At 43.7% G+C, this 25,298-nt stretch overlaps 1 protein-coding gene across 4 annotated transcripts in view; it reads left to right on the plus strand.

Annotated features, from left to right (window-relative positions):
• SH3RF2 (SH3 domain containing ring finger 2) overlaps nt 1-25,298 on the plus strand; it is a 147,879-nt gene that overhangs the window by 100,691 nt on the left and 21,890 nt on the right. For 3 of the 4 annotated variants that reach the window (XM_064366471.1, XM_064366473.1, XM_064366472.1), the window contains exons 6-8: nt 12,358-12,449; nt 14,422-14,592; nt 21,603-21,835. In XM_064366471.1, coding sequence (XP_064222541.1) covers nt 12,358-12,449; nt 14,422-14,592; nt 21,603-21,835 — 496 coding nt within the window. The remainder of the gene's footprint in view (nt 1-12,357; nt 12,450-14,421; nt 14,593-21,602; nt 21,836-25,298) is intronic. The other variant, XM_064366474.1, reaches the window with a different exon arrangement.

Consider the following 25,298-nt stretch of genomic DNA (forward strand, 5'->3'; position numbering starts at 1 on the left):
GGCGTGGTAGTGTACACTTGTAATCTCAGCTACTCAGGAGGATGAGGCAGGAGAATTGCTCAAACCAGAGAAGAAGAGCCGTGAGCCGAGATTGCGCCACTGCATTCCAGCCTGGGCGACAAAGCGAAATTCTGTCTCAAAAAAAAAAAAAAAAAACAGAGACAACTGCTTTGATAATGGGTGGTGGTGGTAAGCAATTATTTTTTCTCTTTTTAAATTAAGAATATTAATTGTGGTTACTATAATATTCTTCGAGAAAATTTTAAATTAATAGACAACAAACACATGGCAGAGTAAACTTTCTGATGATGCTGAGATGAACTTGGCATCGCCAAATTATTTCTGGGCTCACTAGATTCCTCAGAAGGGATTTTTAAATTAACTTTTCTTCATTGTGACTTCAGTTTGCATCACCAGCCATCTCTCCTAAATAACTTGCCTATGGTTACACAGTCTGTGAAAGCATAGCAAAGTGGGGACCTGTAACGGAGTTCCTAACAGTTATGCTCCAATGTCTCCTGACTGGTTTTGGTCTGCTGCTTTCCCTCATCCACCTCTCCCTGTGGGTCCATAATTCCTTAGTTCAGAAAATAACTTCCATCACCAGTATCTCCACCATAGAAAGCTACTTTATAAAGACGTAGGTCATTTAGTCCACATGAGAGGTGAGTGGAGCATGGAAATTTCTAGATGTCCAGAGACCCCATCTTTGGGATACTCTTGTCTGGGGAATGTGAGGGCAGGAGCCTCAGGTAGGATGGATAGAAGGTTGAACACACAGTCTCCACTGTCTGTGAGTGCAGTGGCATCGTCACAGATCCCCAGGGCCTAGCACGGGGCTTGGTACCTGGCAGATGCTTAACAAGCATCTTCTGTGAATAAATGCCATGAAGTGATCTGCAGCAGACTTCAGAGAAACTTTGCATACTTAAGTTTTTATGGCCTTTAATGAGGCCCGGTGAGAGGATTTAACCATAATTACTGCCAAACAGTTACTTCTTCAAGTGGACTGTTAGGATGAGGAGAACAAGGGTTATAATTAAGACTTCTGTTTACCCTGGCATTTCAAAAAGCCCTAACAGTACCCACCCCATCAGACTCTGCCTTGATGCCCAAACCCTGCTTTGAAAGCAGCAGGACACTTGGGCTCAGGAAAGCATGAGATAGAAAACAGCAGGGGAGACCAGACATGGTGGCTCGCACCTATAGTACAAGCTACTTGGGAGGCTGAGGCAGGAGGATCACTTGAGCTCACAAGTTCGAGACCAGCCTGAGCAACGTAGTGAGACATTATCTCTACTTAAAATAAAATAAATAAAAAATTAAATGGCCAGGCGTGGTAGTTCACACCTGTAATCCCAGCACTTTGGGAGGCCAAGGCAGGTAGATCACTTGAGGTCAGGAGTTCGAGACCAGCCTGGCCAACATGGCAAATCCCCATCTCCACTAAAAATACAAAAACTAGCTGGGTCTGGTGGCACATGCCTGTAATTCCAGCTATTCTGCAGGCTGAGGCACAAGAATTGCTGGAACCTGGCAGGCAGAGGTTGCAGTAAGCCGAGATCATGCCACTGCACTCCAGCCTGGGTGACAGAGTGAGACTCTGCCTAAAAAGAAGAAAATAGCAGGGGTGTGGCAGGGCAGGAGATATTCTGTGCCCAACCAAAAGAGAAAGCATATTTGTCTTTGTGGTTTGATGTGTGGGTTGTGTTTTCTGCTTTTTCCCCAAGAAGCCAGTGCAGAGCACAGCTATTGGGAAGTGCCAGGGATGGAAGCCTCAGGATGCATAAGAATGGTCGACCTAGTATCGGGGAAAGGGAAGAAAGACTCCTAAGTACACATCCCCCACACTTGGGCTAAGCCACCCATCACTGGGTCTTCTTCAAAGGCAATCTGGTTTATGGTGGTTGGCCTTTGTATCCTAGAGAATAAATCTTTCCTTCTTAAATCCAGTCCAATTGAGGAAGTCCTTTTGCCTGCTTCTTCTCCCCAGACATCTGCTTTGTATGTCTCCTGTGTCATAATAGTGACAATGATAACCATTTATTGGGTACCTCATATGAGCCAGGCATTATGCAAAACAATTTGCTTGCATGTTGTGATTAAACCCTCATAAGAACTTCATGAGGTAGCCACCATTCTTGCCCTCTTTCATAATGAGGAAACTGAGGCTCAGAAGGATTAAGTCTGAGCCTCCCACAGCCAATAAGTTACAATGCCAAAACTCAAACCCACACGGACAGCCCCAAAAGTTCATTCCGTTAGCTGTGGCTGCATAGTCTCTCAAGGAGCTACCAAAGTCCATCTAACAGTGACTGCCCCCATGGGGTTCCTCTTAAGTAAGGCACTGGGACTTTTGGGTTCTCTAAGGACTTGAATTGATGACAGTATGGGGGTCTGCTCTGGCTGGGATTTTCCAAGTCTCTATGTAGATACTCCAAGTACCACCTTTTCTCCCCAACAGGGAGGCCACCAAGCAAATGTTCCCACGGGAACTTTTCATGAACAAACAGGGCTAAGGAAAAACATTTTACATCTGGTAAACAACTCTCAAAAACCCTTCGGAATAATATTATAACCATTTAAGAAATAGAATCAGTAATTTAAAATCTTCCTATATAGAAAACTCCAGACCCAGACAGATTTACCAGTGAGTTCTTTCATACTTTCAATGAGGGAATAATTTAACTATTATATAAACTATATATATTATTCCAAAGAGTGGAAGAAAACATTCCAACTCATTTCATAAAATTAGGATAGTCTTACTATCAAAACCAGGAAAAGATGACATAAAAAATGAAAAGTATAGTTCTGCCTCACTGAGGAACACAGATGCAAAAATCCTCAAGTATATATGAGGAAACCAAACCCAGGAATGCAGGGAAATGGAATATATCATGAGCAAGTTTGGGTTTTTCTCCAAGATTGAAGGTTGGTTTAGCATTAGAAAATTAACTGATATAATTCATCACATTAACAGCTTAAAGGAGAAAAAAAGTGACACATTCAATAGGTATAGAAAATGTTTGATAAAATTGTATATTCACTCATTATATATTAAAAAGTCTTAGCAAACTAGAAATAAAAAAAAACTTACTTAAAGTGATTAACGGAATCTATCTAAAATCTACCGCAAACATCATACTTAATGGTGAAATATTGAGGGCATTTTCTTTAAGATTAAAAATAATAACAGAATGCCCATTTTCATATTTCTGCTCAGCATTGTCCCAGACAGCCTGGCCAGCACAGTAAGGTAGGAAAAATGAGTAAAGAAACATAAATGTCATTATTTGCAGATGATATCATTGTCTATATAGAAAACTCAAAAGAATCTAGAAAAAAATATAATTGGAATAAACATGAGCTTATCAAGGTTACTGAATACAAATCAATAGAAGAAATCAATTGCATCTCTGTACACTAAATAGAAAAATGATTTTTAAAAAGGTACCATTTACAGGAGCAACTAAATTATTTAAATCCCTAGGAATAAATATAACAAGACATGCAAGCCCTTTATTGAGGAAATTAATAAAACATTATTGAAACACATTAAAAATGCTCTAACATAAATGGAGAATTATGAAATGTTCTTGAATGGGAAGACTTAATATTTTAAAGATGATGATTTTCCCCCAGATTTACCCATGAATTCAAACCCCAGTGGGTCTGTTTGCTATTTGTTTTTATGAAACTCGAAAGGTGATTTTAAGACTCAAATAGAAGAACAAAAAGCCAAGAGCCAAGACATTTCTAATGAAGAAGAAGATGGAATTTGGTTAGGGTAAAGAATTGGACTTACCCAATCAGATTTCCATTTTTATTTCAAAGCTAATGAAGATGGCATGGATTTAGCATAGAGATTCTATTAAACCAATGGAACATACTGGAGAACATAGAAACAGACACAGCATGGAGACTTGATTTATGATAGAGCAGACTTTGCAGATCAGAAGGGAAGGATGAACTATGGTGCTGGGCTAATTGGGTATCCATGTGGAAAAAGATGAAATTGGATTCCTCCCTTGTCAAAAATCAATTCCAGGTGGATTAAAGACTTAAAAGTGAAAGTCAAAACTATAAAACTTTTAGAAGACTGTATAGAAGTATATCCTTATGACCTTGGGAGGAAAAAAAAAAAACTTACTGAAGACTGTTTAAAATCGTGAACTATAGGGAATATATTGTGAATTTGACTCTACGGAAAATAAGAACTTCAGTTCATCAAAAGATACCACAGAGTAAAAATACAAGCTACAAAGAATTCATATCCAATGTATTGGAACTCCATAATTTAATACAAAAACAATAAATAAATAACCCCATAGAGGAGGCGGAGACAAAGGACATAAACAGGCATTTCGTATAACAAGAATGGCCCATAAATATTTGGGAAAAAAAAATAAACCTAAAGCTCACTAGTACTCAAAGAAATTAATTTAAAACCACAATGAGATAGCATTTCACACCCACCCAATCTGCAGGTATTAAAAAACCAGGCCTTCCCACATGCTGGCGAGATTGTGGGGTAACCGTAATTGTCATTCACTGCTGGTAGAAGTGTAAATTGTTACAGCCACATTGGGAAACAGTTTGCTATTGCCCAATAAAACTGAACAGGCTCATACCCTGTGGCCCATCAATTCCACTCCTGATGTACATCCTGGAAAACGTCTTGCACATGTGCACAGGGGACATGCACAAAAATGTTCATAGTAACATCGCTCATAGCAGCCCCAAACTGAAAACTGCCCAAATGACACATAAATGACAGAATGGTTAAATGGTTGTAGATTCACAGAATGAAATATAAGAATCGACAGTGAAAATTAGCCAAGAACATATGCAAAAACTTCCTGTTAAGCAAAAGATGCAAGTCACAGAATATGCACATTGTGAGGCTGTTCATACAATGTTCACAAATAGGCAAAACTAAAGAACATTCCGTTTAGGGAGCTATGCCAAGGTGGCAACAACACAGAAAAGCCTTGGAATGATTAACACAAACTTTAGCATTATAGTTACCTCTGGGCTAACTTGGAGAGAGACTCGATTTCTATTTTTATTGGATTTCTTAAGTCGGGTGTTATGTATACAGGTATCTGTTTTGTTATTATTCTTTAAATGACACAAAATATATACACTTATTTGTATGCATAATATATCTATAATTTTATATTTTAATAACAAAGGGAAGTTACAATCAAATCAGAAATGGGAAGTGGGAAGTAACAGGGTAGGAGGGTTGGCCAGGAGAGGCACAAGGTCAAGGGTGACAAATAGCATGACCTGCTCAAAGAGCTAAGAAAAGACCCCACTGAAGTGGGGCGTGGGGAGGGGGAGGGAGTGGAGAAAGATGAGGCTGGAGAGCAAAATGGGAGCAGATCACAGAGGATCTTCCAAACTTTGATGGCTACTTGGGAACTGTAAATTCAGTAGTCTGCACAGCGTTATGCTATATAACCCCTGCAGACCTAGCTGTGTACTTCAGAAAAAAGTATTTTCGAGATGAACCTAAAGGGACCTGCTGACAGCTCATAAATGAGTTCTCTCTCTCAGACAGTGTTTTTACTTTCAGGACAAATAAATAGCTCTGGGTGGCTGCTCCTTGCTCATCAAGAACAGGGAGTGTTGCAGGCGGGGCTGGCTCTGTGGCAGGTGTAGATGGAGAAGGGCTGATAGCCATCTGGCATCCGGAGCTCTGACTCCCTCGGATCTGCCCCGCCAGGGAAGGGAAGGGAAAAACAAGCACAAGCAGCTTCACATTCCACCTGCCTGCAGACCTATTCTGTATTACTAGGGACACCGGACAGGAACAGTGGTCATCCTATCCACGAGCATAAAGACATGTGCTTCATGTATATGACCCCTTTAGCCACACTGAGACCTGAAAATGTTCATCTTGGGCTCTGCAGAAAGGACTCTGAGCCTAGGATCCTTGCTTCTGGTATCAAGCTCTCCACCAATATGACCACTTTCTGAAAATTGTGAAATCTTTTTACCTCAGTTTCCCCATCTATAAAAATGGGGATAATGATCATGGAGCCCATGTATAAATTAGCACTGGAGTCATAGCACGTGAGGGTGAAGCAGCCCTCGGAGGTCCAGGCAAGCCTCTCCTGCTAGCTCCCAGAGCATCCTGATCTTCCCCGACCCCAACACACACCAGGCTTACACAGTATAGTTACAGGTGTATCCCTTCCCAGCACACACTGTGAGCGCCATATGAGAATGGAGCCCTGCGTGTCCCGCTTATTGCAGTAATCCCAGTGCCTGGCATAGCGCCTAGGACCCAATAAGGTCCACACACAGCAATTACCAAATGTGGCTCTTAACTCATTTTGAATCTATAGAGAGGAATGAGCTTTCAACTTTATAAAGTCATACAATCAACTCTAGCCTAGTGGTGGGTACAGAAACTAAAAATACCTAATTTTCTCTCTAAAATGCAGTCCTAGGCCAGGTGCAGTGGTTCATGCTTGTAATCCCAGCACTTTGGGAGGCGAGGCAGCCAAATCACTTGAGCCCAGGAGTTGGAGACCAGCCTGGGCAACGTAGCAAAACCCAATTCTACAAAAAATACAAAAAGCTATCTAGACATGGTGGTGCACACCTGTAGTCCCATCCACTCAGGAGGCTGATGCAGGAGGATCGATTGAGCCTGGAAGCCTGAGGCTGCAGTGAGCCATGATTGCACCACTGTACACTAGCCTGGGTGACAAAGCAAGACCCTGTCTCGAGAAAATTAACAATGAATAAAATAAAATGTAGCCCTCTCTCAACCCTGAGTGAACACTGTAGGTTCAAGGCCCTTGTTAGTTTTGGGGAATACCAAGTGTAGTACCATAACCAGCTGTAGATTAGTTCACACTCTGCTGGGGAAGACAGTCACCCCATGCCTGCCAAGTTACCAAAAGGCAAGAGCCCTGGAGGAAATAGCTGAGATCCACGGCATGGGTTGGGCGGGGAAAAACAAACTTACATTTGGAAAGGTGGGGAGGGTTTCCTCTAGAAGAGAGGAGCAAGGTTGCTACAGACACTCGTCCCCATCCCCACCACATTCTTGGGTCCTGCTCTCAGTCCAAGACCTTGCCAGGCTGTCCCATAAGAAGTACTCCACCCACTCTGTCCCCACCTTATGCAGATTAAAATAAGTCATATCTATTGAGCACTTATAGTGTGTCAACCTGTGCTAAATAATTTATGTGGATTATTTTATTTAACCCTCATAACAACTCTAAGGGAGAAATATCATCATTGCCCCATTTTACAGATTTCGAAGAAATGGAGGATCCACAGAATTTAATCACTTGCCCAAGATCGCAGTTCCCGGTAGATGGTAGAGCCACTGGCCTGAGTCCTAAGTTAGACCTCCTCTCTGGACTCCTGAGAGGTAGCTGCATTTTCTATACCTGTGTGGCTGATGGTGAAGGCAGGAGGGCAGAGCACTGCCAAAAACTCTGTGCCAGGAGGCTTCATACCCTCTTACTCCCTCACTTAGCACCTGAAGACCTGGAAATTCCCAGAAGCCACACAGCTGTGCATTCTGCTGTGACTGATAAAGACTTCTTTTAAATGAGTCATTTCCTTCAAAAGGGTGGGAAAAAAATGTGTTTAGATTTCAGCAGAAATGCCCTTCCCCACTATACCCACACACCCATACTTAACCCTAATCTTGCTCAAGACTCTGAACCCTGGGCCACAGAGCATCGGTTGCTGGAGAACCTCCCAGCCAGCCTCTGTGGCACAGCACCCAAGGTCACAACTGACCCCAGGGAAAGGAACAAGGGCCAGGCCCATTCACTCAGAAAGGCTGGACCTCCTTCTTCAATCACAGTGACAGGAGCAGACTTGTCTCCTCAGAAGCTGGCCATCCATCTATCTAGTTGTCTTCACTTAGCCGGGTGGGGCCTGCCTTTCTGTCTTGTTCTGCCTGTCTTCTTTCCCACCCGGTTTCTCTCTCTTCTCTGCCTGTGTCTATCTCATAGGTGTGTAGTGCTATCTCACAGTGCTTTTCATTTGCATTTCTCTGGTAATTACTGATGTTGAGCATATTTTCATGTGTTTATTGACCACTCAGTATGTCATCTTCTGTGGTTTCTGTTGCCCATTTTTATTGGGTTGTCTTCTTATGAATATATTGTGAGAGTTTCTCCAAACTGTATTTATCTCCCCCTTTCTCTTTTCGTTCTTTTTTCCTATCTCTCCAATCATTCATTCGTTCATTTTTCCTTTGCCTTATTGATTGAGCCTCTGATCCATGGGTTCCCGTTCTTGGTTTCTCTCCTATTCAGGTGGCCCCCTACCATGATGGTTACTAACTAGCTGCTCTCTATGAAACTGAGCAATTCCCATCCCCTTCCCTGACTAATTCCAGAGCTCGAACTGAGTCAAGCTAAGTCTCCTTGGATGTTTCCTGTGGCCTTAACCAGATAATGTAGTCATGTTTTTAACAGTTATTGAGGTTTAATTATACATAATAATGTTTAAGCATTTACAGTATACAGTTCAATAACTTTTGGTAAACATATACAGCATGTGATCACTACCAACATCAAGATATCAAATATTTGCATCATCTCAAAAAGCTCTCTTGTGCCCTTTTGCCATCAATCCTCTCTCCCCACCCTGGCTCTTGGAAACCCTTAATCTGTTTTCTGTCGCTATAGTTATGGCTTCCTGAAATCTTATATAATTGGCATTATATAGAATATAATCTTCAGTATCCTGCATCTTTTAGGGCACTGTTGAGATTCATCCTGCTGTTGCATGTACCACTGAGGAGTACACCACTGTGGTTATACCACAATTTGCCTATTGATTCACCAGTTGATGGGCATTTGGGGTGTTTCTAGTTTTTGGTTAAAATGAATGAAGTTCCTCTGAACGTCCTTGTATGGACATGTTTTCATTGTTCTTAAGTAAACATTTGTGAGTTCAATTGCTGAGTAGTATGGAAAGTGTAGGATTAACTCTATAGGAAATGGCCAATCTGTTTTCCAACATAGCCTGTACCATTTTGCATTCCCATTAGAAGGATGTGAGAGTTCTAAGTGCTCCACATCCTCACCAACACTTGATATGGTTGGTCTTTTTAATTTTAGCCATTTTCATAGGTGTGTAGCAGTATCTCATAGTGCTTTTAATTTGCATTTCCCTGGAAATTATTGATATTGAGCGTATTTTCACGTGTTTATTGGCCACTCAATATATCATCTTCCGTGGTATCTGTTGCCCACTTTTATTGGGTTGTTTGTCTTCTTATGAATGTATTGTGAGAGTTTCTCCAAACTGCTGTTACCTCCCTCTTTTCTCCTTCCTTCCTCCCTCTGTTCCTCTGGATCTGTCATTCTCCCATGGTATCTCTGTCCCAGTTTTACCCTATGCTATTCTCAGGGTCTTCCACTATCTCCCCCTCTCCCTTCTTCTTTATTGCTTCCTTCCTCTTCCTTCTCATGTCATCCCTTCTTTGTCTTCCAGGATACTTTAAAACCTGAGAATCTCACATCCTTTCCCATTCCATATTAGAAATAACTCTATCACAAGCCCACAGATTACTGTCCTGGCCAGGCTCACTGTTCCAAATAGGGGAAAGACGCCCTCCCCCAGTAAAGGCCCAGAGAAGTCAAAAGACAGACCCTGATGTAATGAAAAGATAGCTTTGCATTCTGGCATCTTCCCCCTCCCTAAAGGATTAACGGTGTTTATGGATAGCAGTTCCTTTACTCAAACATAATATTGGAAATCCAGGAGTGTTAAGTGAAGTCCATCCTGCTTAATCAGTGCTCCAACAGTCTCCAGAAACATAAGCCCTGTAGGGGTTTACCTTCCCCAGTCACAGACAAGGAGCAGCCTAGCCCAAAGCCAGCTCCTTGTCATGTCTGTTTGAAGGAAAAGGTGGGACAATATCTGATTACAAACTCAGAACACTTTATGTAGTGCTAAAAGTACCTCAGGTGGGTGGTCGTGGAATGGTTTCTTTCTTCTTAATGCTTTATTATTGAGATATAATTCACTCACCATACAATTCATCCACTTAAGGTATACAACTCAGTGGTTTTTAGTATATTCACAGATGTGTAGCCATTACCACTGCAATTTTAGAATATTCTGTCACTTCAAAAAGAAACCTTGTACCCTTTAGCTATCACCTCATATTCCCCATCATCCCAACCCTTGGAAATGATCATCTATTTTCTGTCTCTGTAGATTGACTTATTCTGGACATTTCATATAAATGGAATCAAATAATATGTGGTCTTTTGTGTCTGGCTTCTTTCACTTAATATAATGTTTTCAAGGTTTATCCATGTTCTCTTATGTATCAATACTTCATCTTTATGGCTGAATAATATTTCATTGTCTGGTTACACCAAATTTTGTTTATCCACTCATCAATGAATAGACATTTGGGTTGTTTCCTTCTTCTGGCTATTATGAATAATGCTGCTGAAATATTTGCCTATAAGTCTTTGTGTGGACATATGTTTTCATTTATTTTGAGTATATACTAGAAATGGATTCACTGGATCATATGGTAATCCTATGTTTAAACATTTTAGGAATTGCCAGACCATTCTGCAAAGAGGCTGTACCATTTTAAATTCCAACCAGCGATGTACGAGGGTTTCCATTTTTATACCTCTTCACCAACACTTATTATTTGACTAAAGTGGTTTTTTGATTCTACAACTCAATCTTTGGACTGTCACAAATACATACATGACCACACATACATTTACGCAATCATTAACACAGACACATGTATAACATTACATGGTGTGCATACCTGTACACTCCTCTAGAGTTCACATACACACACACAGAATCTCATATAGATATTTACAATCCCTTATACAATTGTGTCTGCAATCTTATGCAGCACATGCAGCATACAAACATCAATCCATAACCCATATGTGTGAACAAAACCAGATTCACAATGGACCAAAGCCATCACACATGTATATTAAATTGCCATGGGCTTTGAACAAACATACACGTTTGCTCAAAACAGAGGGACATAAGTATTTAATAATGCATTCACACCTACATAAACACAAATACATAAACAATAGTTGTACCCACAAAAGCATGGTCCTAAAAAGGCACACAGAGTTACCATCACTTATCAGTAGATGACTAAAAACGGACTGAATATATTTACTCTGAATGGCATGGAGAAGATTTCATTATCCTTGGTGTACTAGGTAGGAAGACCTTTTCATTCATTCACTCACTCATCCATTTGTTCTTTAAACTACAAGTACATATTGAGCACACAGAAATACAATAATGAACCAGACTGGCATAGTCCCTGCCCTTATGGAATTTACAGTCTAGCAAGGAAACTCTCATAATCTGTAATATGTGCTAAGAAGTAAATAAGCAAGGCAATATGTTTGCCAAAGCCCTAGGATAGTAGGCAGTTTCCAGGAACTTTATCGCACTCTTTCACCCAGGTTGGGGTACAGTGGCACAATCATGGCTCACTGTAGCCTCGACCGCCCAGGCTGAAGCAAGAGACAGGGTCTCACTATGTCTCCCAGGCTGGTCTAGAACTCCTGGGCTCAAGTGATCCTCCCATCTCAGGCCCCCAAAAGTGCTAGGTTTTAAGGCATGAGCCACCGAGCCCAGCCTTCCAGGAGTTTTATCATTATTGTTTCCTCTTTTATCCTGGAAAAGTGAAAATGATCCAAATTCATCTTCTATAAGTCATTGGATAGGCTGGTGTGTGTGTGTGTGTGTGTGTGTGTGTGTGTGTGAATTCTAGCAATAGTCAATAATAAGAGTATGGGCTCAGAATTTGGACTACCTGATTTTAGATTTTCTTTCATACTAATTGTGTGACCTTTCTTTCCCTCATTGTCTCAGTTTCTCATCCAAATATGGGGATTATAACAGTTCCTTTAATAAGGATTAACTTAGCTGATACTTATAAAGCACTTAAAACTGCCTGGCAAGTGCTCACTTCTGAATCAATATTAGCCACCGTTTCATTTCCCAAGAGTAGGTTTTCATAGAGGGAGATGGGTGGGGTGGGGAGAGGCACAGGAGGAAGAGTCTGGTAGTGCCCTGTGGACTGTAAATTGGACGGCTCTTCATCTTCCGCCCTATCTGAGCAGTCTTTTGGAATGCAGTCCTGGCATGCCACCCCAGCAGGCCATAAACCAGCTCCTCCCCACTTCCCTGTTCCCACAGCCACAAACCACAGAGAGGATGCACAATGGGTGGCACTGGGCATGGCTCTTGGTTTTCAGCTGTGTGGGGCCCCTGCATAGCTGCTGTTTGCTGTGGGCCTGGGCTGTGGCATTCACTGGTCCTGTGTGGCTATCTTTTCTGTCTGTGCAGGTCAGCACTTATCACCCTGCATCTGCCTCTCCAGGACATTCCACAGCCGTGGTCAGTCTGCCTGGCTCCCAGCAACACCTCTCAGCAAACATGTGAGTAAAAGGCTCATCCCTTCACCCCAGTCCTGGCACAGAGGGGTCATCTTTACCAAGTACAGTGCTGATTGAGCATCACCATTCCCAAACCATCCCATCAAGAGAGACAACAGGTCACCTTTCTTTACCACTTCCAAGTGAAATAATGGTGAAAAACACAATTAGGGCCAGGTGCAGTGGCTCACACCTGTAATCTCAGCACTACAGTAAGCCTCATGAGGCAGCAGGATTGCTTGAACCCAGAAGTTTCAGACCTGCCTGAGCAACATAGTGAGAACCCCATCTCTACCAAAAAAAAATTTTAAATGAGTCAGGAATGGCTGTGCACACATGTTTTCCTAGCTACTGAAGAGGCTGAGGCAGGAGGATGGCTTGAGCCCAGGAGTTTGAGGCTTTGGTGACCTATGATCATCCCACCGTACTCCAGCCTAGGCCACAGTGTAAGACCCTATCTCAAAAAAAAAAAAAAAAAGACCACACAAATTAGCAAACCACAGCACTCTTAGCTCATTATTTTACAAAAGTAGAAAGAGACTGGAAGATTACATACCACAACATCACTGGGAGATTGGGTATTGAGCAATTTCTATTGTCTTGCTTTAGATTCAAAATGTTGGGTCATAAATAGATGTTGTTTTAGTAATCAGCAAAAAATAAATATAGCATTTTAGAAAGAAAAAGAAAAAAGCCATGTAGAGAACACTCCCCTATTCCCTTTGATAAAACTCTCCAGTGCCTCACAGTCCTTGGAGTCTGGAAGGGCTTCCTGATGTCTGAGATGCCTGGGGGCCACATGCTGGTGACCCCCGAATCTGGCAAACCAATGGATTGTTTCCGGAATGCCTTTGGTCAGGCAGCCATTCTCACCTCCACAGCCTCATCAGTCCTGATGGTCGTCACCCCTCTGACTCAGACTTGGATATTGCCTGCCTGATTCCTGTGTGGACTTCAGGGAGCAACTCTGCTCTAAGTTGAGGACTTTCTGCCATGTCACAGGCCCATTTCCCAGTCCCACCATGCAGCCAGGATTCTACTGGGTGCCAAAAGCAAAATTTCCCCCCGCCTCCCATTTCCCCATGTCTACTTCTCTGCCTACATTAAGCTGATTCTTTAGGACACTCCCAGGAGTCAAACACGTCCCTGCTTTCTGGATCAGAGAGGCTTCTATGCTGACCTCTTATTCCCCTGAACCTTGCTGGCTACCACCATTTTCTTGGGGACACAAGAAGCACTAGTGAAAAAGCATGGTAGGTAGAGCAGTACCTTCTAGGTTTGAGGCGCATCCCTGACACTCATTCCCACCGCCAACTCCTTTCCTTGTTCAAGGCCTGTTTCCCCATGGTTAAAGTGCCAAAGTTGGCCTAAATTAGTGATTTGCTGTTGTGCACTGCATGGAGGATGATGGGGAGATGAAGAAGGCAGGGACCTGGCCTCCTCCACCACTATTTCAACTAAGGGGTTGCATGTTTATCTGCCTTACATGTCCAGGTTTCTGTGTTAAGAAGGTTCTTTATTGTTTTTGTTTTTGTTCTTTGGCGGGGTGGGGGGGTCTTTATTTGCTTTGTTTTTTGAAACAATCTTACTCTGTCACCCATGCTGGAGTGCAGTGGTGCGATCTTAGCTCACTGTGGCTGCCACCTCTTGGGTTCAAGCAATTCTCCTGCCTCAGCCTCCTGAGTAGCTGGGATTACAGGCACCTGCCACCACACCTGGCTAATTTTTTGTATTTTTAGTAGAGATGGGGTTTCACCATGTTGGCCAGGCTGGTCTCGAACTCCTGACCTCAGGTGATTCTCCCACATCAGCCTCCCAAAGTGCTGGGATTACAGGCATGAGCCACCATGCCTACTCAGCCAAGAAGGTTCTCACTGCTAACCACCAGGTGGTCTCTCTCCACCACTGGCCAGCTCCATGCCCCCCATCAGGCACACCTTCCTTCCTCTCTCACCAGTTCTATGTGTCTTCCCAGGTTTGTAGCCCTGCACTCCTACTCAGCCCATGGACCTGATGAGCTGGACCTGCAAAGGGGAGAAGGCGTCAGGGTCCTGGGGAAGTGCCAGGACGGCTGGCTCAGGGGCGTCTCCTTGGTCACTGGGCGAGTTGGCATCTTCCCAAACAATTACGTCATCCCCATTTTCAGGTGCGTCGCCTCTAATCCCAGACTTTAGGAGGTCAGGCTGCCCTAGCCCCGGGGCCGTCTGTGGGTTGAACTGATGGAGGACCCAATGCTTTTGCAGAAAACAGGCCAAGAAAGAACTTTTCGCTGTATTACCTGCCTATCTCTTTTAAAACAAAATAGCAAAACTAGTTATCTTTTTTGTAGCTCTTCACAGCTTACAGGCACTTTTGTATCTCTTAGCTCACTGGCTATGCCCAAGAATCCTGGAAGGTAGATATTATTTTACAGATGAAAATGGTGTGCAGAGTTAAGCAACTTGCTCAAGAACTGTATGTCAGGTTTTCTTCTGCGTAAATCCCAGGAACCCCACTTCACATCCTCTATCCCAGTGCTCCATCTAGTGGCACGAAGGGAAAATGTGGTCAGATGACCTCTCCAGAGCACCTTGGGAAACAGGCTGCTCGACCGACCCCTAATCAGAGTTTCCATGAACTCAGACCCCTGCCTTGTCCTCCACATCCAAGATGAAATGCTAGCCACCCTGCAGGGCCTCCTCCCTTACAGCCTTTCCCGATCTTTTACGTTGCGTGGTATACTATTCGTGTTGTTCACCCCCTCTTTGTCTTGCCACCTCATACCACTGCCACAAATGCACCCAGACCCCAAAACTATCCATGACTCCTCCTGCCTCCACCCCCCATCAGCCCAAGCGAAGCCTGTCTCAAGGCAGTGAGGCTACCACCACACCTCAAGCACTGTCTTTATGACGTACCAGAGGGTCACAATCGCTGAGAAAGAGCCCCCGTTGTGCTCTGTACGAGGTCACACCTAGTCATACGCCCACTTTTAGGGACCTTCATTTAGGCGAGGCACTGGGGCCAGAGGAGGGCAGCAAGAAGGTTGAGGAGACAGCAAACTACATCATGGGCGAAACCGATAAAGAAACTGGGCTTATTTCACCTAAAGAAGACAAGGGGCAGAGGGAGCATCATATACTGTGTAGATGGAGCAGTAAATTTGTTCCGAGAGAGGCCAGTGGACTGGACCAGTGTAAGCAACTGGTCTTGGTTCAGTAAACCAAGACATTCAAGAACATCCTGGTTCAATAAAAGGCAGCATTTTCTAGCCCATAGATTTTTCCAACCAGGCTAGCTGGTGAGGTGGTGAACTCTCTAGAAAGAGCGCAGGTGAAATTAGTCAGAGTCCCAATAGATCTAGGGTTGTATAAAAAGATTTCTTCACATGGCAGAAAGTCGGGGTAAAAGATCATAGTTATTCCTTTCAAAGGAAAGTTCTTGACATTTGTTACAAAGCTGTAAAGTATCCAAGGGCAAACTGAGGTCTATAACTGATGCTTTAATTCATTTCTTTGGCAAATATTGAGTGCAAACTATATGTCATGAACTTTTCCAGGCACTGGAGAAATACCAGTTAACAAAATAAACAAAATTCCTGCTTGCAGGAGCTTACGTTCTAGTGGGAGAGACACATTTTTTAAACACCAAGATATTTAAGTAATCCATATGATGTGTTAATGATACTGGCTAACAAGGAAAATCAGGAAAGGAGGATAGAATTTTGGGAAGTGGCTACAATTTTAGATAGGTTGGTCAGGGATGGCTTTGCTGAGAAGTAAGAAGGAAGGCAGGAGGCAAGCCTTGTGGACCTCTGAGGGAAGTATCCAGGCTAAAGAAACAGCAAGTACAAACAAAGGTCCTGTAGTAGGCTAGGCACAGTGGCTCATGCCTGTAATCCTAGCACTTTGGGAGGCCAAGGCAGGTGGATCACCTGAGGTCAGAAGTTCGAGACCAGCCCGGCCAACATGGCGAAACCTCGTCTCTAATAAAAACACAAAAATTAGCCAGGCCTGGTGGTGCGCACCTGTAATCCCAGCTACTCAGGAGGCTGAAGCAGGAGAATCAGGGGTGGGGGTGGAGGTTACAGTGAGCTGAGATCACACCACTTCACTCCAGCCTGGGAGAAAGAGCAAACTCCATCTCCAAAAAAAAAAAAAGGCCCTGCTGTAGTAGGAGTGTGCCCGACATGAAGCCAACAGGATTGGATTCGACCAAATGAGGGGGAGATTAGGAAGGAGGTCCGAATGGTAATGGGTTGCCAGATCATAAAGAAATTCCCAGGTCATAATGAGGGGATTGGCTTTAAGCCTGTGGCTGGGTTTTGAGCAGTGATGTAATCTTAATTGTGTTTAACCAGAATCCCTCTAGTTGCTGGGTTGAGAATAAATTACACGAAGGAAAAGGTGGAAGCAGATAAACTAGCTAAGAAGATATCATAATCCTGGGGAGAGCTGATGGTACACTGAACCAAACTGTTAGCTGTGGAAGCAGGGAGAAGTGGTTAGATTCTGAATACACCTTAGACAACAAGGTTTTCTAACAGATAAAATGTCAGATGTGAAAGAACAGAGGGTTCAAGGTGAGACTGAGTTTTTCTCCCTAAGTAACTGATAGAGTTGCCTTTAAATGAGATAGCAACTGCTCCATAAAAGGAGCATGTTTTGGGGTATGGAGGGAATTAAAGCTTAGTTCACAGCAGGCTAAGCCTGAGATGCCTCTTAATAATCCAAGTAAAGATGTTGGTAAGCAGTTGAATATACAAGTTTAGCATTTCAGGGAGAGCTCCAGGCTTGAGATGCTATTTAAAGCCCTGAGGCGAGATGAGATCATCATGGTGGGATGAGTTGTATCCAGAGAGTGACAACGAGCCAGAAGCTGAAATCTTCAGAGAGTGAGGGGAGAGACTTGGAGAGTAAACGCTGACTGCAGGAAGGTGGAGCGGTGGGCAGTCAAGCCTGATAACATGAGTCAAAGCTGGGAAGTATTGAGGAGGGTGGGAAATGGCCTAGAACTGACAGTGAGGAGCAAGGAGGATGCCTATCCTAATTTGTGAACAGTTTCTTCCGTGGCTTTAACATGAATTCCCCAGGACCCATCCCTATGACTAGGGCATTTGCTTATACATCAGGCCTTAGCCCCAAATCCTGGTTATACCATCAAAGACCTAGTAGAATCAGAGTAACATATACTTAATCATCCACATTTGGACACTTTTGAGCAGGTATCAACTGAAACTCTCCTGGGAAAATCAGGCCGTGTGGTCATCCTGAGTGTGCTTAGAATTTCATCCCAGCGTATTTTAAGCCTCCAGTTTTCATTTCTCTCCTTGACTTTTCTTCAAAGTAGGTCTATTGTGTGCTTGGGAAAGTCATGAGCATCTCTACTCACCCCTTCTGAGGTGCCTACATGTCAGACAATGGATGGAGTTTCAGCACAATAAGTTTTCATTGAGTTCTCCCCTCACTCCCAGTTCAAGGAAATCTGAACGGATGCAAATATTGAGGTGCTACTAACATTGAGGCATGGTTTCGTTTATGGGGAACCAGCATTCTCAAAAAAAAAAAACAAGTCCCTATTGGAGGATATGCTCCTGAGGGTTATTAGGTGACAGAAGATCAGTACTTTCACCATGTTTATACTTTTTCTTTAATGATCTCTCTGATGAAAAAAAAAAAAAAAGCTCCCATCCCCACTAATCTCGGACATGAATGATATATACCCAGTTTGTCTATCTGTGTGCAGGTAATTCTTGTTCTTAACCACTCTTCCCTTGGTGGGAAGTTTATTTCTTCCCACGTCTCAGGGATAAATAATACTATCCTTTGTCAGCTGAGTTTCTACTATTAGCAAGTTTTGTGTAAGAACTGAGTGGATTGGGCTACATGTGCAAGGCCCCTTTCTGCTCTTTGATTCTCTGTGTTTGGATCCTTTTCCCCCTAGCCTTTGCCTTCTGTTTGTAGTGATGGCTGTTCACTGCCATCCAGCCCCTTTGGTGTACACTGCAGCCTTTTATGAAATAGCCAGGGCCCAAAGGTGTGCGCATTCGAACCTTTGCTATTGTTAACATCATCCCCTAATGAACTGAGCTAGCCAGAATTTGGGGATAAACTAGAGATTATAATTGACCAGAATGCTAGGATTTCAATTTAAGATTCAGCAAGTGAGCCTTTCAGCTACCAGGAGAGGAAAAGGCTGCTGTGCCATTCTGTGGTCCAGCCCTCTGTGCTAGATGGTGGCACCAACCTGTCCAGCTGTTATTGACCACAACTAAATCTCTGCTGCCGTGATGCCTCTTTCCAGATCCTGGAGACCTTCATCAGCTCAGGTCATACAGAACATTTGTCAAGTTTTCATCTGTCCAGCATCTAAATCCCTCTTTAATAGCGGCAACATCCCTTTGGGTCTCCTCTGTTGTGTGTAGTCTTGGTGGAAGGCAGAAGTTTCCTTTCTTTTCAGAGGTTAAAGAAATGCAATCCTTCTCCTTCTCAGCTCATCACCACAGCTAAGAGTCAGGCTCAGCCAATATGACACTCCGTCTTGGGACTTTTGGACAGAGGTGGATAGAATAAAGCTCTGATGGAATAAGGCTGGCGTGGGCCTGATTAGCTGCATTCTGCCCTTGCTGCTGCTGCTGCTACTGCAGGGAAAAGTTTTGGAACTTGTCTTTCCTGTTGCCAATCCACTGTGCAACATCCAGCACCTTGAGACCTCTGCTCAAAAGCTAGAAATCTGAACAAGGGAGGAAAAGATGTGGGCAAAGTTGAGACCACTCATGATGAGACAGCCACGGCATATGATTGGCCTCTTGTTGCTGCTGAGCTCCCTGTAGCCTCCTTGGATCTTGTTTCCAAGTCCTCTACTTCCTGTCCTCCCAGTAAATTCCCTTCTGCTCAATTAGCCAGGATATTCCTCCTTCTTGCAACTTTCACAGACATATATGCGCATTTGGTGCCTTATGGGTGGAGAAAAGTGATCAATTGGCCACCACTCATTTGCCTCTAACTCTACACAGAGTATAAAAAAACTGTCGAGATCCAACTGCTCTCCTTACTGGGAGGCTGCCGCCAGTGGCGAATACAGTACAGCTACTGTTTGCGATCCCTTTTTTGAATATTGGGCCAGCTCTTAAGGGCTAACATCCCAGATAAAGAAAAGAACACAGGAACCTGCACAGTGGAGCAAATCAGAGGCAACATCAGCTCTTCCCACCTAAGCCCAGAATGTCCTTCAGTCTCCCCATCTGGAAAACAAGGATCATAATGTCTGTAGGATAGGTCTGGGGGTGTCATGGGGATTAATTAATATTTGATAGCAAACTGCTTTGACATTGGAAGAGAGCGCTAAGTAAGCACTGAGCTTTTTGCCAAAAGACATAGAGGGACTCAGTGTGTTGGATGAGGGACTTGGGATTGAGGAATTCCTGGAACCCAGCTCAGTGCTGAGCTCAGAAAAATGAGGTCACACCTTGGTCTATAAACAGTCATTCAAAGAAGGGACTGATGGAATAAGGCTGGTGTGGGCCTAATTAGCTGTATTCTGCCTTTGCTGCTACTACCCCTGGGAAAAATTTTGGAACTTGTCTTTCCTGTTGCCAATCCACTTTGCAACATCCAATACCTTGAGGCCTCTGTTCAAAAGATAGGCAGGTCAGCTGCACCCTGCCGTGGAAGCCAGTTCGGGGATTTCTCCCCACTGCCCAGGTCTTGTCCCCAGAATATGGTCTGACTCCTCTCTAACGAATGGCCCTATTCGTTTTCACTGACTACACCACCATGGGAACCAGGGACAGGTTGACAGCTATATGTGTAAGTCCCCTTGCTGCGAGCATCAGTTCCTAGAGCATTTGGTTGAATATACTTCTCAGGCAGCGTTGACCACAATTAAACAATGCCTTACTTATCTTCATACAACAATGGCTTGTTGCTAAACTGTATATTACTTTGTCAATCAAAAGAAGGGGAGACAAAGGGAAAGAGGAGAAATGAGGGTAAATGACCTAAAGGAAAACTTGGAGGCATTGGTAAGAAGGAAACCACATGGCATCTCTGTGCCAGGGTCTTAGTTGAGTTGGTTATTCCCAGGAAATTAGCAGAGGTTACTTAATCAACAGGGTGACAAGGTGATTAATGGACTACTCAACAGGAGATGTGATGTTGGGAATGGATTGGTAAAAGGGCAAGAAAAGCATATAAAATGACAGTCAGTCCATGGAGTTCAGGGAGCTGCCGGCTGGAAACAGTGGATAAGGGATTGTTGTTTCATAAAACTTTAATGCAATGCTTGAAAATCATAGCCCAAGGCTAAAGAATTAGAGTCTTATGGAGGCATGTGTAGGGCCTACCAGCTGCTTTAGTTCATTTATTTCAGGCAGAATAAAGGACTTTTCCTGCTACCAAATGATAAATGCTCCAACTAGTCAGGAGGTACAGCTCACTGGTAAGAACAGAGAGCCCTCTTAGACCTGGGTTCAACTAGTTGCTTGAGCAAGCAACTGTAAGTCTTTGTGTTTTTTTATTTACAAAATAGTGGCACTAAGAGTACCTACCTCAGAAGGCTATTGTAAAGAACCCATGAGATAATATGGGCAAAGCACTTGGCCGATGCTTGGCATGCAGTAAGCACTCTACATGTATTAGCCAAAATGGCTGGTGTCAGTGCTGAAAGCAGCATGACAGCCATTGAACAAATGATTATTGATCCACAGTATATGCAGAAAACAGAGATATAAGTCATATAAAATCTCTGCCTTCAAAGAGTTTGAATTTGTGAAAAAGTCACTGACTGAACAAGAACTTGCCTCGCAAAATGAAATAAACACATACAGGATCTTGTGCTCTGAGCTCAAGGGCTAAAAAGATGTGGGGGGAGGAATGATCAGAACTGGAGTGAAAAAGGATGAAATTCAAGTCTTCTAGTTCCACCAAGTCCTTGATATGAGCCACCCCCGCCGCCACATTCCTTCCCTCAGCACACCCTCACAGTTACCCGGGTGTAAGGAGGTGGGGCCAACTTTAGATAAGCCTATAGTTGACAAAACGGGTGTGTATGGGTGGGAAGAAGGTGAGAAGTGGCCACATTTGGTATGTGGTTGGAAGCTGATAGGTTTTTAAATAGGACTCTTGACTGAACATTTTCTTTCTCTATTTCTTCTCTTTAAAAAATGTCCAAAACCAGAAAGACCTCTAGTTTTCCAGACTCCCGGAGCCCTGGTCTCTACGCCACATGGACGTTATCCACCTCCTCTGTGTCCTCCCAAGGCAGCGTTTCAGAAGGTGATCCCCGGCAAAGCCGTCCCTTCAAATCCGTCTTTGTGCCCACCGCCATAGTCAACCCCGTGAGGAGCACAGCCGGCCCTGGGACTTTAGGACAAGGGTCTCTTCGGAAAGGGCGGAGCAGCATGAGAAAGAGTAAGTGGTGGCAGAGAGGTACGTGCCTAGAGCTAAGTGATGGGGGAATCTGACCCCAGGATACACAGGATGCTTTTGCAAAATCAGGATCTTGGCTTTAAACTAAGCCCCTGCAAAGGGTACTGTACAATTCCCAAATGATGAGTTTTATTGAATGAAGTGTCATACCAACTCAAGGTCATGGCCTTAGGTTACTTCATACATGCTTGTTGAATGACGAGGGTGATGGCAGCCCTGAGTGCCAACACATAATTAGAACATGCCCAGCGTGGACACTGGCTCTTATTAAGACAGAGTGATGAGAGCATTTGCTGGATCAGTGCTTCTCAAACTGTACTCCAGGGAATCCTTCACGGGGTGCCACAAGAGAAACAGAAGGAAGGGTTGGGCGGGCAGGGTGTGGGAATAGAAAATGAGGATTAAGGAGGCAGTGACCAGAGCCCCTAGCTCCCACTATGTTATTTAAGTAATGAATGCATAGAACTTTCTTAAAAAGGTTTATTGTATACGAATTGTACAAAAGCAAATCTCCCTCATATCCTTAACTGAGTCCCAAGTTCTCTTCCATAGATAGATAGATGGAAACACACACACCCGTTAACCATACTCACTGCATTTTTCTGCACCTTGCTTTGTTTTTACCATCACAACATCCACATTGCACACATGGCAATGCATACAGATTCTTCATCTTAAGAACTATGCTTCTTTCTCTACACATAGTGAACTTCCACATAAGACTTCCTTTTCAGGCATTGTAAAAAGTGTTTGAAACCCAATTATTCTACAAAACATCAAGATTTTATTTTCTTATACCTCCGTAGAAGAAGAAAACTAGCCAAGCCCCATATATATGATTTATTCTATGTTCTCTGAATTAAACTAAGCTCTGCGATCTCTCTTATGATCTTAACGAATGAATTAATGAAAATGCAATATGGTTGGTCAAGGCAGAAGAATAATGTGTGGAACAATATGCCCCTTTTAAAGGAAAACTCCCCCATTAAAAAGAAAGCACATATCTTAGCTTCCCTATCCAGTGCCTTTTTCATCTGACAGCCTGCTTGACCACCAGTCCCATCACTCTGGGCACTTCATTCCACTCAACCATGCCTCCCTCCATCACCTTCCTGTACCTCCCTCCACCGCTCCCCTCAACACATACACTGTAAACAAACCCACCACCATAACCTTGAGCAAATGACTAACTTCTTCAGCCTTCAGTTCACTCTTCTGTAAAAGGGAAATAAAAATTCCTGCCTCGTCAGGGTTAACTTAATAAAACAATCCATATATGGCTGATAGCACAGTGCCTGGCACATAATAATCTGTCAAGAAACATTCGTTTTTTATATAGCATTTTTTATTACTATCATTGCTACTACAATTAAATCATCTTTGGTTCATCCAGAGCACGAACTCACTTAGGGTTGAAATGTTCATACACAGCTGAATGTGTGTGGCTCACACCTGTAATCCTAGCACTTTGGGAGGCTGAAGTGGGAGGATCACTTGAGCTCAGGGGTTGAAGATCAGCCTGGGCAATATAGTGAGAACTCATCTCTAAAAAAATTAAAGGAACAAGCTGAGCGTGGTGACACATGCCTGTGGTCTCAACTACTTTTAGGGCCGAGGCGGGAGGATGGCTTGAGCCGGGTAAGTTGAGACTGCAGTGAGCTACAGTCTCCCACTGTACTCCAGTCTAGCCTGTCTCAAGGAAATATATATTTGATATGAAAAAAAGAAGAAACATTCACACTTAGTCTAGACCACTTAGGTATGCAAAGTTGCATCCCAAAAGCAATTGCTCACACTTTCCTTAATATACTCCCTCTCCACCTTAGCACCTTAGCAAAATCTTGATCGGCATCAAGCTTCGACTGCTTGCACTGTATGCACATGTAATAAGAAAGCATTAACTCTCTGGGAAATTAGCAATTGGCAAGATAAATAGATAAGGCATCAGACCAATTTTTCACACATTTACAAGAGCCTAAGGACATGTCTGCCTGGTGCTTCTTTGACGTCCCAGGTCCCGGAGGCTTTCTCTTTCTGTCTTTTCCCAAGGTGAGGCTGGCAAGCTATCAATCTCTCCAGAGCAAAGAGAAATGACAGGAGAATTGACCGCGTGAACCTCACAGGGCTGTCCGTGGAAAAATAAATGTCTAAATTGAAAGGTCACACTTGTGTAAATAGTGACTGGCTTTCTTGCAGCAGCTGAGGACACCGACTATGTTAAGTGAGCATCCTGCTTTTCATGTACATATCTGGTTTGATAGAGTCACGATGCAGACGTGGCCTTGGCTCAGGCCCTCTGTGCTGGACACAAATGACTTTGATTCAAACTCGAGTCTGTGGAGTGTCACAAAGGACTAGCAGCTCTGTCTGGGATAAAACCTGCAGCTCTCTAAATGCTGGGAGACCCTTATGGAGAAAGGGGTATCTCCTCCACCTCCCCACAGAATGCAATGAACTCCCGATTCCCCAGGTCAACTACAGGACATATGTAGCTGAAGGCAGGGGATCTCCTGCCTGCCAGAGAATTTCAGGGGAAGAAATGGCCTTTTACTGAGACAGGACCATCTCAATTTAAAAAAAAAAAGGGGAGAAGAAGAATGAGCTCAGGAAGGGACAAAACCAAACTCTTGGACCTTGCATTTTTAGGATATGCTCTCCTTTACCCAAAACTAATGATGGCTTACAAACATGCAGCATTTATCATGTTCCAGGCACTATCCTAACACTTTGCACACCTAATAGAATGCAATTCTCACAGCAGCCCAATGACATACTGTTATTATCTCCAGCTTACAAATGAGAAAACTGAGGTGCAGAGAGGTGATGTGACTTACTTATCCCAGGCTCCCCAGGAGGTCTGATTCCAGATCTTCTGTCATGAGACATTGCAAAGCCCATCCTCACAGCCCTGACGGTGGAATACCCTTTCCAAATTTGCCTCTGTCTGCTGTTGTGCTTGCCTAGCAGTCACAGTCATTTCCACTCACCCTTTCTCCCTGCAGGCCCCGACAAAAAGCAACCCCCCACCACATGCCTGAAGCTTCTGTTAGGATTTTCACAGCAAGTCGCTGGTCAGACTTTCCCTCTCTCCTCCTCTCTTTTCTAATTTTCCTCTCTCCCAGTCTTGTCAGTTGCCTCTCCTTTGTGTTTCTCAATCTCCTGTCTCTGATTCTGTCATTTGTTTCCTATTTGGTCTGCCTGCCTCTGTGTCTGCGTGTGTGTGTGCGCGCGTGTGCGTGTGTGCGTGTTTGAGAGAGAGAGAGAGAAAGAGACCAAAGGCAAATGGAAGCAATATACCTTCTGCTGACAGCCCCCTCCACACACACACGCACACGCACGCACACACACACGCACACACACACGCACACACACCATTCAGCCAGAGAGCTATTTGCTGCCAGCATCAGTAAACAGCACTAAAAAAAGAATAAAGTCACCTTTGAAA

This window comes from Aotus nancymaae, unplaced genomic scaffold, assembly GCF_030222135.1.
Source record: "Aotus nancymaae isolate 86718 unplaced genomic scaffold, 86718_ANA_hifiasm-v0.15.2.pri h1tg000064l_1, whole genome shotgun sequence".
Taxonomy (NCBI): Eukaryota; Metazoa; Chordata; class Mammalia; order Primates; family Aotidae; genus Aotus; species Aotus nancymaae.